The sequence below is a fragment of the Oncorhynchus nerka genome, linkage group LG4 (assembly GCF_034236695.1).
Source record: "Oncorhynchus nerka isolate Pitt River linkage group LG4, Oner_Uvic_2.0, whole genome shotgun sequence".
NCBI classification, from domain to species: Eukaryota; Metazoa; Chordata; class Actinopteri; order Salmoniformes; family Salmonidae; genus Oncorhynchus; species Oncorhynchus nerka.
The window spans coordinates 49,440,381-49,457,302 of NC_088399.1; the positions used below are offsets into that span (position 1 = coordinate 49,440,381).

Consider the following 16,922-nt stretch of genomic DNA (forward strand, 5'->3'; position numbering starts at 1 on the left):
TTTTACACTTGAAAGCTTACAAGACCATATGTTTCTGTCTGTAGGCAAATCCTGAGAGAGAACAACTGTCTTCAGACACTCCTGCAGCATCTGAAGTCTCACAGCCTGACTATTGTGAGCAACGCGTGCGGCACGCTGTGGAACCTCTCTGCCCGCAACGCAAAGGACCAGGAGGCCTTGTGGGACATGGGTGCTGTGAGCATGCTGAAGAACCTCATCCACTCCAAGCACAAGATGATCGCCATGGGCAGCGCCGCAGCACTGAGGAACCTCATGGCCAACAGGCCCGCCAAATACAAGGACGCCAACATCATGTCGCCTGGATCCAGCCTGCCCTCTCTTCACGTCAGGAAACAGAAAGCCTTGATCGAGGAACTGGACTCTCAGCACCTCTCTGAGACATTTGACAACATTGACAATTTAAGCCCCAAGGCGTCCCACAGGGGTAAACCAAGCAGGCACAAGCAGAATGTCTACAGTGATTACGATGGTGTTTCTAGATCGGACGGGTTTAGCCCCAACAGTGTGCCTGTGCGCCCCCCTTACGTGAACACACCAGTTCTGTCAAGCCCGTCACCCAGAGAGAACCCAAGGGGAAACATAGACAGTGTTAGGGCTGAGAGGGATCGAAGCCAGGACAGAGACAGACTGAGGGGTGCACCCGGGGGTTTCCCCCCAGATCATGACTCTAAGAGAATGCAGATGCCTGCCACAACAGCTGCTCAGATCGCCATGGTGATGGAGGAGGTGAAAAGCATTCACTTGCTGACTGGTCTGGATGATCGGTCACCAGAGAGCCCTAATCAAGACCCTCACCGTAACACTGCAGCACATGGTCATTCAAATGTATACCCCTACACTAAGCCCGATCAGTCGGGCAGACCTTGTCCAATGCCCAAGTTAGAATACAGGGCGTCAAATGACAGTCTCAACAGTGTCAACAGCACTGACGGCTATGGCAAAAGAGGCCAGATGAAGCCATCTGTGGACTCTTACTCTGAGGATGATGAGGGGAAGTGTTGCGTCTATAGAAAATATCCTGCAGACCTCGCTCACAAGATCCACAATGCAAACCACATGGAAGATGATGATGGAGAAGTTGACACACCCATCAATTACAGCCTGAAGTATTCTGATGAGCAGCTGAACTCTGGTCGGCAAAGTCCAAGCCAAAATGAAAGGTGGGCGAGGCCTAAGCACATGGGGGAGGAGATGAAACGGACAGATCAGAGGTCTGTGCGATCTCAAAGCCCAGGCTACCCCATGTACACAGAGGGCAATAGTGAGGGCGAGGAAAAACTCAAGTACAAGCCCAGGTTCGTGCAAACCGAAATGCCACAGGGATTCAGATCAAGGAACGCCAATCAACAAGATCAAAGCAATGCTGGCCCCACTCAAGGAATTAACAAAAAGATGAATAACCAGACTATGTGCCAGTCTGTGGATGATTACAGTGATGACAAACCAACCAATTATAGTGAGCGATACTCAGAGGAAGAACAACAAGATGACCAGCCGACCAATTACAGCATGAAGTACAACGAGGAACATCATGGAGAACCCATTGATTACAGTCTGAAATACTCAGACTCCTCCTCCCAAAAATCCATGTTTAGTCATTCAAAGTCATCCTCCACTCAGAGCTCAGTGAAAGACAATCTGAGCCAAGATGGTTCCACATCATCCGTGTCATCCATAAAGAATGCAGGAAGACAAATGCAGCTACATCCCTCCTCGGCTCAAATGAGATTAGGGCCAACTCGGCCAGGCCAGAAGAACACAATATCCAAACCCCCTACCGTCAATCAAGAGACACTACAGACGTACTGTGTTGAGGACACACCCATCTGTTTCTCAAGGGGTAGCTCTCTGTCATCCTTGTCCTCAGAGGAGGACGAAATGGAGGGCTGCAAGAGGAACGTAAATGCTACTAGTAACTACCCAACTCTTCCCATCTCTGAGAAAGAGTCCACTGGTGGTCACACACAAGAACAACACAGAACTGAGAGCCAGTCGTCTGTGCAGTATGTCCGAATGAAGCCTCCAAGAAATAGTCAAGTTCATGGAGATGGATCCAGACATCACAAAGCTGTTGAGTTTTCATCTGGAGCCAAATCCCCATCCAAAAGTGGCGCCCAGACCCCCAAAAGCCCTCCAGAACAGTATGTGCAGGAGACACCCCTCATGTTCAGTAGATGCACATCTGTAAGCTCTCTCGACAGCTTTGAGAGCCATTCCATCGCTAGCTCTATACAGAGTGAATTGTGTAGCGGTATGCCCAGTGGAATCATTAGTCCAAGCGATCTGCCCGACAGCCCTGGTCAGACCATGCCTCCGAGTCGAAGCAAAACTCCACCACCCCCACAAAATCAACATCCACCCCCAATGAAACACAAAAAGGTGCCACCTCCGCCGCCTCCGAGGGCGGATATGGCTCCAAGACATGCTGCGGTACATGCTGCTGTCCAGAAAGTCCAGGTGCTTCCGGATAATGACACCCTCCTACACTTTGCGACAGAGAGTACCCCAGAAGGATTCTCTTGTGCATCTAGCCTCAGTGCTTTAAGCTTAGATGAACCTTACATTCAGAAAGATGAGCTCAAGATCATGCCTTCTGTTCATGAAGACGACCAGGGAATTGAGGCTGAGCATGAGAATGATGACACTACAGAACCCCCAAGCCAAGGGAAGCGTGAGACGGAAAAAGACATTCTGGATGATTCAGATGATGACGATATAGAAATACTGGAGGCTTGCATAAACTCAGCCATGCCAACAAAGTCATCAAGAAAACTCAAAAAGCAATCCCCTTCCAACACTACTTCTAGAATACCACCACCTACTGCCCGTAAACCAAGCCAACTTCCTGTGTACAAATTACACCCTTCACAAACCAGAGGACAACAGAAGACCGTGAACTTTTCCCATGGAGAGGACATGCCTAGGATTTACTGTGTAGAGGGAACCCCTATCAATTTCTCAACAGCCACATCTCTCAGCGACCTAACCATTGATTCACCCCCTAATGAGCTGGCCAATGCTGAAAGCCGTGCTCCTCCTCGTGCAGAAATATCATCCAGTCAAAGAAGGGACACTATTCCAGAAGGTAAATGTACAGAGGAAAAAGATGCAGGTGTTACTTCTTCCTCCACACAAGCTGCCGGGACAGAAAATGAAGGGGATGATATTTTAGCAGAGTGTATCAGTTCAGCCATGCCAAAAGGTAAAATCCACAAATCCTTTAGAGTACAGAAAATGTTTGATCAACCACTGCACCCGTCAGCTTCTCCTGTTAGCCTAGTCCAGCAGGAGGTTGAAAAGAAGCCCACTTCCCCTGTTAAACCAATGCCACAGAGTAGTGAGTACAGAGCTAGGATGATTAAGAAACCCCAGCCTCCATTCAACTTTTCTTCATACCCTGATAAAAACAAAGAAACCAAAATGCAACAGACAAAAATGGCATCCAGAGATTTCACAGATAAGCCACCAAATGCGGAGAGGCCACGGCCAGGGTTTGCTTTTGACTCTCCACAGCATTACACACCAATAGAGGGTACACCCTATTGCTTCTCACGCAATGATTCACTGAGTTCATTGGACTTTGAGGATGAGGAACCTAACCTCGCCAAGGAAAAGGCAGAACTCAGAAAAGACAAAGACCAGAGAAAAGCTTCAACAAAAGACTGTGGAAAGCCATCGTTAAGAGCAAACAGGGCAAATCTACCACAGACTGCTCCAACAAAACCTCAGCAACAGAAGCAGGCAATATTTCCACAAGCATCCAAAGAAAACATGGGGCCAGTGCCAGATGAGAAGCAGAAGTTTTCCATTGAAGACACACCGATGTGTTTCTCTAGAAACTCATCTCTCAGCTCTTTAAGTGACATTGACCAAGAGAACAACAACAAAGACCTCCAGCCAAAAGAAGAAGAAGAAGAAGAAGAGGAGGATGTAACTCAGGTGGAAGCTCCTACAAGACCCCAAGCCTCTGGTTACGCACCAAAAGCCTTTCATGTTGAAGATACCCCTGTGTGTTTTTCAAGAAACAGTTCACTCAGCTCACTAAGCATTGACTCAGAAGATGACCTTCTACAAGAGTGCATCAGTTCAGCCATGCCAAAAAAGAAGAAACAGACAGCGAGAAATAAAGAGGGGAATGACCAAGGAGATGCCATTGAGGAGAGAGGTATGGATGGCATTTTAGCTGAGGAGCCAGAACTCACATTAGATCTCACTGATACACATAGTCCAGTTTCTGAACAAGCCTTATCGCCAGACTCTGAGTCTTTTGATTGGAAGGCTATCCAAGAGGGTGCCAATTCCATCGTCAGTAGTTTGCACCAGGCAGCTGCTAGTCTCTCTAGACAAGGCTCATCTGACTCTGACTCAATCCTCTCCCTCAAATCTGGAATATCCCTTGGGTCTCCCTTTCATTTACCCTTCAATTCAGAGGATAATAAATCTGCATCTGACAAAGGACGCCCACGGATATTAAAACCTGGTGAAAAGAGCACTTTAGAAGCAAAAAATAAAGAAAAGGAAGAGGAGGCAGCAAAAGCTCTTAAAGGGGGCAAGAAAGTCTACAAAAGTCTCATAACAGGAAAACCACGTGCAATCACTGAGACCCCAGCCTCATTACAGCAGAGGCAGACGGCCCCTACTGTTCCAATCTCTCGTGGTAGGACAATGATCCATGTCCCTGGTGTTAGAAGCAGTTCTCCAAGCACTAGCCCAGTCCAAAAGAAGCCTCCAGCCCGCGGTCCAGCCTCAGTCTCAAAAATTCCCCCTACCCAAGGGCAGAGCTCCAGTAATTCAAACAGAAGCATTAAACCACCTGCTAAATCTGACCCTAGTCCCGCCAGGGATCAGCCTGGATCTCAATCGGGATCAAGTAAAGCTTCATCACGATCTGGATCCAGAGACTCCACACCATCCAGGCCAGCTCAGCAGTCCTTGACCACCAGACCCATGCAGTCACCTGGTCGCTCCTCTGTGTCACCTGGAAGAAATGGTCTGGGCTCCTCAAACAAATTATCCCAACTGCCTCGCACTGCTTCTCCAAGCACATCGTCAACCAAGTCTTCTGGTTCTGGCAGGATGTCCTACACCTCCCCTGGAAGACCGATGGGTCAGCAAACGCCACCCAAGCAGACTGGCTTGACTAGAAGCACTAGCGGAATCCCTAGGAGTGAATCTGCCTCAAAGAGCCTGAGTCAGTGTGGAGTTACTGGCACATCTAAGAAGCAAGATTTGTCCAGGACGACATCCACAAAGTCAAGTGGAAGTGAGTCAGACCGGTCGGAGAAACCTGCCCTAGTTCGCCAGTCAACGTTCATCAAAGAGGCCCCTAGTCCAACACTGAAGAGGAAATTGGAAGAGTCTGCCTCGTTTGAGTCTCTGTCCCCCTCCTCTACCAGCCAGTCTCAAACGCCTGTGTCAAGCCCGTCTTTGCCAGATATGTCGTTGACTCTGCCCTATCAAGGAAGTCAGGGAAGCAACTGGAAAAAGTCCCCCCAGAGTCAAAACTCTTCAGAAAATGAGGATGGGAAACCTGAAAGGGGAGGGAAACACGACATCTCCAGATCCCATTCAGAAAGCCCCTCCAGACTCCCTAATCTTAACAGGACAGGGACATGGAAGAGGGAGAAAAGCAAACACTCCTCCTCTCTTCCAAGGGTTGGCACCTGGAAGAGAACTGGCAGCTCCTCGTCCATCCTCTCTGCCTCCTCTGAGTCAAGTGAAAAGGGCAAAAGTGAGGATGAACGACAGCCACTGAGTCCAGCCCAAAGGTCCCCACACGGCAAAGATGGAAACCCTTTAAAAGGAACATGGAGGAAGATGAAGGACAGTGAAATATCTCAGTCAGAAGGCCACGATTCTTCCTCCATAGACTCTAACACCATGGCCACGGGGCACCAAATGAGCCCTGCAGTGTCCAAGACTGAGGATGTGTGGGTGAGGATTGAGGACTGTCCCATCAACAGTCCGAGGTCTGTAAAATCTCCAACAGCAAACACACCTCCAGTAATCGACAGTGTTCTAGTCAAAATGCCCTCTGTTGATCTCTTGTCAAGTGAAACCCATCCCAAACAGTCCAAAAATGAAAGTGTAAATGCTCGTAGGCTAGGTCCAGAGACTAATTTAAACTTGTTTAGGAGCAGTGAGAGTCTTGATAAGAAAGGGCCAGACCTCAAGCCTGCTCAGAGCATCATCCCAGAGGCCCATGAACTGCCTGTTGCTGAACGCACCCCTTTTAGCTCCTCCAACTCTAGCAAACACAGCTCACCTAGTGGTGCAGTGGCTGCCAGGGTCAGCCCTTTCAATTACACTCCTAGCCCCAGGAAGAGCAGTGCCGACAGTGCCACACCACCACGACCCTCACAGATACCCACGCCTGTCAGCGTCACCAACAGTGCAAAAAAGAGAGAATCTAAAGGAGAAAGTGCTGGAGAAAGTGGGTCATACATTGTAACCTCAGTTTAAGTCCCTTGAGGCTAGACTACACAGACACACAACCACGATCTAGGGGAAATGTCTTGAGCATACCTAGTGACCTCTGTTGTAAAGAATTATTCAATCACCAAGCAAAGATCATGGATTCATCAACTTTTGGTGTACAAAAACTAACATGTAAATAATAGTGAGATACTAGAGGGTTATTGTAGTTGATGCCTAGCCTAATTGCTGGGCTCGTGTTTCTTTGCTGGTAGGAATGTGGCTGGGACACTTGGTTATCAGAGAACGAGAGAGAGGGAGACCTCTGAAGGATAATGTATGTGAATTTGTACTGTACAGATTTTAATTATGTATGTATTTAATTTAAACCCCTGTAAAGATCCTGAATCTTGTCTGACTTGACAAAGATAATCACTTAAAGTTGCCTATTTGGGTTGTTAAATCACTTAAAGATGGACTTTAATGCTACTCCATTTATTTTTTATTAAACCTAAGTTTCAGTCAAAGAAAATGAATTCTCACTTTTACTACTGCAAATGTATTATAAACTTCCCTTCCTTGCATGACCTGATGGTTTGGTTCCTGAAGTAAAGATTAACATGTATGTGGTCACATGTGTTGGTAGCTGTAGTGTAACATTTTACACTATCTTTGTGTGCTCTGAAAGTAAAGGGATTATCTGCAAGTTACCCTTGACACCTTTTTGATTGAGAAAATATTTACATTGGAAAATAGATTATATAAGAGTAGATAGATACATTGCTCTGCTGTTTAACTGTTATCAGGTGAGTTGGATGCTTTTTAACTATCTCAGAAGGACTGAATGAACACTTTGAACAAAATAAATTATTACTGTAGGTTTTTGGTGTTGGTATATAATTTTTTAAAGCTCATTTTACTTCCCCTGTAATCACTGTAATGCTAAAGCACATAAAATGACACTGTGTGAATGACTGTTCGTGATTTATTTTCTCATGCAATAAAGTAGTGGTTGTATATTCAAAGGAAAAAATTACACTTACAAATTGTAAATCAAAATAATAAACGTTAACATTTTTGGTGCAAAACTAGTGTCCAGTGTTACTGAACAGTGGAAGGGTTGTGTGTATCAAGCTTTGATAATTTAGTATCAATCTTGAAGATATTTTGGTGAATGGAATTTAAGCTCTGCTTCCAGTCAAATCAAATTTATTTATAAAGCCCTTACATCAGCTATCTCAAAGCTGTACAGAAACCCAGCCTAAAACCCCAAACAGCAAGCAATGCAGGTGTAGAAGCACGGTGGCTAGGAAACACTCCCCAGAAAGGCCAGAACCTAGGAAGAAACCTAGAGCGGAACCAGGCTATGAGGGGTGGCCAGTCCTCTTCTGGCTGTGCCGGGTGGAGATTATAACAGAACATGGCCGAGATGTTCAAATGTTCGGCAGGGTCAAAAAATAATCAGTGGTTTTCGAGGGTGCAACAGGTCAGCACCTCAGGATTAAATTTCAGTTGGATTTTCATAGCCGTCCGGTGAACAAGTCCGTTGAAACTGGAGCAGCAGCACGGCCAGGTGGACTGGGGACAGCAAGGAGTCATCAGGCCAGGTTGTCCTGAGGCATGGTCCTAGGGCTCAGGTCCTCCGAGAGAATTAGAGCATACTTAAATTCACACAGGACACCGGATAAGACAGGAAGAAATACTCCAGATATAAGACTGACCTAGCCCCCTGACACAAACTACTGCAGCATAAATACTGGAGGGAGACACCGTGGCCCCATCCGACAATAACCCCGGACAGAGCCAAACAGGCAGGATATAACACCACCCGCTCTGCCAAAGCACAGCCCCCACACCACTAAAGGGATATCTTCAACCACCAACTTACCATCCTGAGACAAGGCCGAGTATAGCCCACAAAGATCTCCGCCACGGCACAACCCAAGGAGCCCCTGTAATAGGGTTAGAGGCAGAGAATCCCAGTGGAGAGAGGGGAACCGGCCAGGCAGAGACAGCAAGAGCGGTTCGTTGCTCCAGTGCCTTTCCGTTCACCTTCACACTCCTGGGCCAGAATACACTCAATCATAGGACCTACTAAAGCGATAACTTAAAGGTTGAGATCGAGTCTGCGTTTCACATGGGTAGAAAGACCATTCCATAAAAAATTAGCTTTATAGGAGAAAGCCATGCCTCTAGCTGTTTGCTTAGAAATTCTAGGGACAGTTAGGAGGCCTGCGTCTTGTGACTGTAGCGTACATGTAGGTATGTACGGCAGGACCAAATCGGAAAGATGGGTAGAAGCAAGCCCATGTAATGCTCAGTAGGTTAGCGGTAAAACCTTGAAATCCGCCCTTGCCTTAACAGGAAGCCAGTGTAGAGAGGTTAGCAATGGAGTAATATGATAATTTTTTTTGGTTCTAGTCAAGGTTCTAGCAGTTGTGTTTAGCACTAACTGAAGTTTATTTAGTGCTTTATCCAGGTAGTCGGAAAGCAGAGCATTGCAGTAGTCTAACCTAGAAGTGACAAAAGCATGGATTCATTTTTAAGCATCATTTTTGGACAGAAAGTTTCAGATTTTTGCAATGTTATGTAGATGGAAAAAACCTGTCCTTGAAACATTCTTGATATGTTCGTCAAAAGAGATCAGGGTCCTTCAGTTTTATTTGAGACGAGAGTACAACCAAGATTAATTGTCAGATTTAACAGAAGATCTCTTTATTCCAGTGAATGATTATGAACACAAGTGTTCGTATTGCAGCTATGGTTTGATATACAAGCAAGGGGGGTATAACTATAGGCATTTATTCATAACACCAATACATAAACACATTTCGTGATAGTTGTATGTGTGTTACAATAACCTTCATCCGATCATAAGGGTCAAACTTTTTTATACCCGATATCACACACTAACAAACTGAAAACGTGTACAATTAATTGGTGGGAGAAGTCTCATCACTTGCATGTGTAACCCTTGTAGCTGTAGAATCGCGGCAAACTTGCTTCCTGTTTCTATTCAAGTCGCGTTCGTGTGGGTCAACCAAAAACACCCTTACGATTGGTTGACAAATAGTGCCTTCCACAATACAGGTGATTGCTGTTGGTAAGAAGTACTGCAGCGATTTAAAGCAGAGAGGAAGAGGATTTCCAAATCCGAGGAAAATCTGTGTCCCTCCAGCAGGTGGCATTTTTCGTTTCTCCCACCAAAGCAATGAGTTTTGTGTGGTCAGTGTCGAATTTGGTCAACAAAAAAATGAATGTCTTATTTGATCGAATAGATGTTTCGTAATGCTTAAGTTGAATATACTGATATAAGTAGGACAAGTGACATCCAGGTAACTTTGCAAAAAAACACTTTATACAGTAGTCGTCTGCATAATCATGTTGAGTCTAGTAACGTAGCATCCCATTGAATACCAGCGGTTGACGTCACCTCATAATGAGATGTATACACCAATCCAAAGAAAGGACAGGCTGGAGCTAGACAGCCAGTCATGCCGCGTTGTTGACAGCGATTGTTAGGGTGGAGAGAGGTGTTTTTTGTCGGTATATCCATAATCTTTCCCTAAAGGTAACTCCCATCAAAAACGGCATCCCCTTTGATCACGTTTTTTATTTATTTTTTATTAAAGCGAAATTGTCAAAAGTTTCCTGTCTGTTGAGTTTCCACTATTTACCACAGCCACAAAGTCAAAATATCGTAAAGATAAAATAAAACAATTAGCTTTTTGGTCTTATATTAAGGTTAGGCATAATATTAGCCGTGTGGTTAAGGATAGGGTTGCGGTTAAGGTTTAACATCAGATTTTAAGAAGATAAATTGAAGAAATGCGGGGTTTATGAATGTGAGGCTGTGTTGACCCTGGTAACATTGATACAGCTATCACATACTATACCTTCTTTGCAGTTATCTTCAACCTATCTTAATTTCCCGCTGAAAACCGGATGTGGGGACTCATTGTTTAGCCACGATAGTGGAATTTGCGCATCACCTTCAAAATAAAAGTCCCCCAAACGGATTGAAATGTTTTATTTATTTTACTAGGCAAGTCAGATAAGAACCAATTATTATTTTCAATGATGGCCCAGGAACAGTGGGTTAACTGCCTTGTTCAGCGGCAGAACGACAGATTTTTACCTTGTCAGTTCCTCATGGATTCAATCTTGCAACCTTTCGGTTACTAGTCCAACGCTTTAACCACTAGGCTACCTGCCGCCCCAAATTGTGGAATCATGCCCTTTTTGGACTAGATAATCATAAACAAGGTCAGAATGTTGTATTATAAATGAAACAAAAGACAATAATTAGTTAATCTGAAACAACAACAAATAAATATCTGAAATCACACTGTGGATGTATTACACTTTAGAATTGCATGGAGGGCAGCATGACCTATGGATGTTGCGCCAATGAAATTAGGCATCAGCTTACTTACTCAGTGACACTCACAGAACACAACTGTGTAGAGTACACACACATTATAGCATCTTAGCTCTTATTGCAGGATTTTGACTGTGGGAATTCACCTTTCCAGTCAATCTATTGTGTGTATTGCACTGTGCAGCCTAACCTATGGATGTTGTACCCATGAAATGGGCCACACATGCCTCCAACTCCAGCATCAAGTTTGCAGTAGTAGGCCTGATTACCAACAATCATGAGACAGCCTACAGGGAGGAGATGAGGGCCCTGGCAGTGTTGCCAGGAAATTAACCTCCCTCAATGTCAACAAAATGAAGGAGCTGATCGTGGACTTCAGGAAACAGCAGAGGGAGCACCCCCCTATCCAAATCGACAGGACCACAGTGGAGAAGGTGGAAAGCTTCAAGTTCGTCAGCGTACACATCACTGACAATCTGAAATGGTCCACCCACATAGACAGTGTTGTGAAGTCGCAACAGCGCCTCTTCAACCTCAGAAGGCTGAGTAAATTCGACTTGGCCCCTAAGACCCTCACAAACTTTCACCACCTGGTACAGCAACTGCACCGCCCTCAACCGCAGGACTCTCCAGAGGGTGGTGCGGTCTGCCCAAGGCATCACCGGGGGCACACTGCCTGCCTTCCAGGACACCTATAGCACCCAATGTTACAGGAAGGCCAAAAAGATCATCAAGGACAACAACCATTGGAGCCAAGGCCTGTTCACCACACTATCATCCAGAAGGCGAGGCCAGTACAGGTGCATCAAAGCTGGGACCGAGAGACTGAGAAACAGCTTCTATCGCAAGGCCATCAGAGTGTTAAATAGCCATCACTAGCTGGCTACCAACCGGTTACTCACCCCTGCACCTTAGAGGCTGCTGCCCTATATACATAGACATGGAATCACTGGCCACTTTTGTAATGTTTACATAATGCTTTACTCATCTCATATGTATATACTGTATTCTATTCTACTGTATTTTAGTCAATGTCACTCTGACGTTGCTCATCCTAATATTTATATATTTCTTAATTCCATTATTTTACTTTTAGATTTGTGTGTACTGTTGTGAATTGTTAAATACGACTCCAGTTGGAGTTTGCTATACGTTGTTATTTAAATTCAACAAAAGACAATACTTTTTTAATTCGACACAAAAAAAGTAGAAATATGTTGAAATCACACTGTGGATGTATTACACTAGAATTGCATTGGGGCATAGTCCACAGGAGGATGGTGGCACCTTAATTGGGGAGAATGGTCTCATGGTAATGGCTGGAGTGGAATAAGTTGAATGGTATCAACCACATTGTTTCCATTCGTTTGATGCCATTCCATTTACTCAGTTCTGGCTATTATTATGAGCCATTCTCCCTAATTAAGGTGCCACCATCCTCCTGTGGACTATGCCCCAATGCAATTCTGGAGTGTAATACATCCACAGAGCGATTTCAACTTTTTTGTGTCAAATTAACAAAGTATTGTCTTTTGTTGAATTTATATAACAACATTCCGATCTTATTTATCATTATCTAGTCCAAATATGGCATGATTCCACTATTTGTATCCGTTTGAATCGCTTTCAATTAGGACCTTTTATTTTGAAGGCGAACAAAACATTGCACTATTGTGGCTAGCTTTATACAGGTCCCAGCTAGGAAGCTAACGCGAACTCTGTGCTAGTGTGTTCTGAGAAAATGTCTCCACTAAGTGATAATCCAGCTGAAAAGGAAAGGTGGGTGATATTAGATTCATATCTCTTGTTTTCCCATGAAACGTTATTGAGTTGAAGTCCTACCTGTGAACAGAAAAACAAGCGAAGACAGCCATATGTGTTAGCTAAAACTAGCCAGCGTGTCTACGAAAATCGGCAACTTAGGAAACTTTGAAGTCAGTTGGCTAGCTATTTTCTTCGTTTCAAATGAAAATACGTTTTAACTTGTAATAGTATCATTGTATTGTCGGTTGCAGTTGAGACGGCAGCAGTGTTTGCTAGCTAACATGTTCTAGACATCAAGTTATGAATAGCTAGTTAGCTAACATGTTCTGATTTCTTTTTTAGGTTTATCTGCATATACCCTTCCTATGTAAATAGTAAGAAGACCCTAGCAGAGGGGAGACGGATACCTGCTGAAAAGGTAAACCAAATCTGCAGCATTCTTCTAATTTATTTGGTTCAATAAATGGTGGACTACTTATTGCCGATTTATGTTGGTAAATGGACACGCATACAAACCAATTATGGTCTAACTTTACCACACGTATACACCACTTAATACTGATTCATTATAGCCTATGCCATCAAGAGTGTGTTGAGGGATATTTACATTTGACATTTAAGTCATTTAGCAGACGCTCTTATCCAGAGCGACTTACAAATTGGCTGACATCTTGGTTTTCCTCTGTACTCAACCAGGCAGTGGAGAATCCTACATGTGCTGAAATCCGTGATGTGTTGACAGCAGCAGGGGCAAATGTTCTTGTGGAGGTAATGAGACATTACATCAATGAGTTGCGTAGCTACATCTGGTGCTTTACAGGCACTCAAAATGCTTTACATCGGAGGGGAATGCCCCATTCATTACCATTGTGTAGCTCCCACCTAAGTAATTCCACGACAGCCATTTTCCATCGTCAAACACGTCACCATAGGTTAGGGGTATTGCCTGATTATAAGTCTCTAATTGTTGTTCAATTGACCAACCACAGAACAAGATGTACTCTAGAGAGTGGAACAGAGACGTGACGTTCAGGGGAAGAGTACGTGTTCAGTTGAAGCAGGAGGATGGAACTCTCTGCTCAGACAAGTTTGCATCACGTGAGTGTTTGTGAAGGAGAGGAGCAACACCCTATGGCTCAAATTAGCCAAACTGGAAGAAATGCAGTCTGTTTTCACCATCAACTGATCTCACAACGCACAGTTGTGTGTGTGTGTAACCATTCAAACAAATGAATGCTTTGCTTTCCTTCTGATTGTCCCTAAAGGTAAAGATGTGATGATCTACTGTGCTGAGATGATCCCCAAACTGAAGACCAGGACCCAGAAGGGTGCAGGGGCAGACTCCGGCTCCCAGCAAGGGGAGGGCAGCAAGAAAAGCAAGAAGAAGAGGAAGTAGAGGCCCTGCCCAGTCACACAAAGGTCCCCATATTACTGTTCAGTTTACTGTAAGAAACTAACCAACCAACCAAGGAAGGAAGTCTGTCCCAAGGAACTGGCAAGTGTCAAACAGAAAGAGTGAGAAAATGCTAATTTATGTGATGTAATTATTTGGCATTGGCCCATATGTACGACGCTATGGGATATGCCGTATGTGATTATGCCAACAGTCAAATGTAAACATTTATATTTTGTGAATTATGTATACATCAAAGTATTCTGTTTCAATTGCTTGAAGTGAAATAAAAGTCAAATAGACAATGATTGCTTCCGCTTTGTTCTGACAGTAAGAATCAATTGCATTACCTTTGTCAAGTTATTATGGAACTTTCTTAACTTTTACCCATCCCTTATTTGCATATATATATATATATTTTTTTTTAACAGATTTCTTTCCTCATTCGTCTATATAAAATAAATGACTTGAGGTCACACATACAAAGAGAGAGTCAAATGTTTTCATTTGTTTCAATTTATTTAGGCAGGTTTCAAAAAATATAAACACAACTTGCAAAAATGTCATTGCATTTAATGAGTTCCAGTTCATATGAGGAAATCGGTCAATTGAAATAAATTAGGTGCTAATCTATGGATTTCACATGACTGGGAATACAGATATGCATCTGTTGGTCATAAAAAAAATAGGCCTCACAATGGGCCTTTATCTCGTCACTGTATTTTTGTGAGTTAAAATTACCATCAATAAAATGCAATGTGTTCGTTGTCCGTAGCTTATGCCTGTCCATACCATAACCCCACTGCCATCATGAGGCACTCTATTCACAACACTCGCCCACATGACGCCATACATGTGGACTGCAGATTTGAGGCCGGTTGGATGTACTGCCAAATTCTCTAAGGCGACTATGGAGAGGCGGTTTATGGTAAAGAGAAATTAACATTACATTCTCTGGAAAGAGCTCTGGTGGACATTCCTGCAGTCAGCATGCCAATTGCACGCTCCCTCAACTTGAGATGTCTGTGACATTGTGTTGTGTGACAAAACTGCACATTTTATAGTGGCCTTTTATTGTCCCCAGCACAAGGTGTACCTGTGTGATGATCTTGCTGTTTGGTCAGCTTCTTGATATGCCACGCCTGTCGGGTGGATGGATTATCTTGGCAAAGGAGAAATGCTCACAAACAGGGATGTGAACAAAATTGAGGAGAAATAAGGTTTTTGTTTGTGTGGAACATTTCTGGCATCTTTTATTTCAGCTCATGAAATATGGGACCAACCTTTTACATGTTGCATTTATATTTTTGTTTAGTGTATAATGTAAATGTTTTGTTCAGTCAAAACCATAGACCTACACCTATGCAGTGTTTCTGCTTTTATTTGATTGCTAAGTTTGTGCAGAGTTGTCTCTATATGTGATTAGATTTGGGAGCATTTAATTTTTTTTTTTTTTACGTGTTAACGTTTAGAAGGTGAGCTCAACGATAATGTAAGTTTGCAAGTTTTCAGTATCATTTTTGGTGAATTCTTGCGTTGCACCTGTTAAGTTTTTGACTTGAGTGGAAAATACTGCGACATAATGGTAATATTTTAAGACAGTTGTTTTGCATATAAAATGTAAAGGCCTTATAAGACACAGGTTCTGCTAAATTCTATTGTATTGTGACAAGGAATGTGCGCTCGATTTTCTAATTATACAAACTAACAAACAACATTCTGAATGTATTGTAGATTGAACTGTTTTAATTATAATTCAGTTAATTTAGTCTCACATGGTATTATAGACTGTGGACATCAATATTTTTTTTTTACCTTTATTTAACCAGGTAGGCAAGTTAAGAACAAGTTCTCATTTACAATTGCGACCTGGCCAAGATAAAGCAAAGCAGTTCGACTCATACAACAACACAGAGTTACACATGGAGTAAAACAAACATAGTCATTAATAGAGTAGAAAAATAAGTCTATATACAATGTGAGCAAATGAGGTGAGATAGGGGAGGTAAAGGCAAAAAAAGGCCATGGTGGCGAAGTAAATACAATATAGCAAGTAAAACACTGGAATGGTTGATTTGCAGTGGAAGAATGTGCAAAGTAGAGATAGAAATAATGGGCTGCAAAGGAGCAAAATAATACAGTATGGAAAGAGATAGGTGGGATATGTACAGGTGCAGTAATCTGTGAGCTGCTCTGACAGCTGGTGCTTAAAGCTAGTGAGGGAGATAAGTGTTTCCAGTTTCAGAGATTTTTGTAGTTCGTTCCAGTCATTGGCAACAGAGAACTGGAAGGAGATGCCAAAAGAAGAATTGGTTTTGGGGGTGAACAGAGAGATATACCTGCTGGAGCGCGTGCTACAGGTGGGTGCTGCTATTGTGACCAGCGAGCTGATATAAGGGGGACCTTTACCTAGCAGGGTCTTGTAGATGACCTGGAGCAAGTGGGTTTGGCGACGAGTATGAAGCGAGGGCCAGCCAACGAGAGCATACAGGTCGCAGTGGTGGGTAGTATATGGGGCTTTGGTGACAAAACGGATTGCACTGTGATAGACTGCATCCAATTTGTTGAGTAGGGTATTGGAGGCTATTTTGTAAATGACATCGCCGAAGTCGAGGATTGGTAGGATGGTCAGTTTTACAAGGGTATGTTTGGCAGCATGAGTGAGGATGCTTTGTTGTGAAATAGGAAGCCAATTCTAGATGGAATTTTGGATTGGAAATGTTTGATGTGAGTCTGGAAGGAGAGTTTACAGTCTAACCGGACACCTAGGTATTTGTAGTTATCCACATATTCTAAGTCAGAGCCGTCCAGAGTAGTGATGTTGGACAGGCGGGCAGGTGCAGGCAGCGATCGGTTGAAGAGCATGCATTTAGTTTTACTTGCATTTAAGAGCAATTGGAGACCACGGAAAGAGAGTTGTATGGCATTGAAGCTCGCCTGGAGAGTTGT

At 43.7% G+C, this 16,922-nt stretch overlaps 2 protein-coding genes across 3 annotated transcripts in view; both read left to right on the plus strand.

Annotated features, from left to right (window-relative positions):
* The window catches only part of LOC115127012 (adenomatous polyposis coli protein-like), a 55,379-nt gene extending 47,856 nt beyond the window's left edge, over positions 1 to 7,523 (plus strand). For both annotated transcript variants that reach the window (XM_029656654.2, XM_029656660.2), the window contains exon 16: positions 45 to 7,523. In XM_029656654.2, the coding sequence (XP_029512514.2) occupies positions 45 to 6,483 (6,439 nt within the window). In that variant the 3' untranslated portion in view covers positions 6,484 to 7,523. The remainder of the gene's footprint in view (positions 1 to 44) is intronic.
* A 4,958-nt stretch (positions 7,524 to 12,481) lies between these two features.
* srp19 (signal recognition particle 19) lies at positions 12,482 to 14,281 on the plus strand. Its single transcript, XM_029659098.2, has 5 exons — positions 12,482 to 12,595; positions 12,923 to 12,998; positions 13,277 to 13,348; positions 13,570 to 13,678; positions 13,846 to 14,281. Exons 1-5 carry the CDS (start codon positions 12,558 to 12,560, stop codon positions 13,974 to 13,976), a joined length of 426 nt encoding a protein of 141 aa, XP_029514958.1. The 5' UTR covers positions 12,482 to 12,557; the 3' UTR covers positions 13,977 to 14,281.
* The last annotated feature ends 2,641 nt before the right edge of the window (positions 14,282 to 16,922 follow it).

What these genes read in the sequence shown, in the direction of transcription:
- srp19 (XM_029659098.2), top strand. Translation starts at nt 12,558, where the DNA reads ATGTCTCCACTAAGTGATAATCCAGCTGAAAAGGAAAG. An exon ending in GGGCAAATGTTCTTGTGGAG is followed by an intron (nt 13,349 to 13,569) that starts GTAATGAGACAT and finishes GACCAACCACAG; the next exon opens with AACAAGATGTACTCTAGAGA. An exon ending in CTCAGACAAGTTTGCATCAC is followed by an intron (nt 13,679 to 13,845) that starts GTGAGTGTTTGT and finishes TTGTCCCTAAAG; the next exon opens with GTAAAGATGTGATGATCTAC.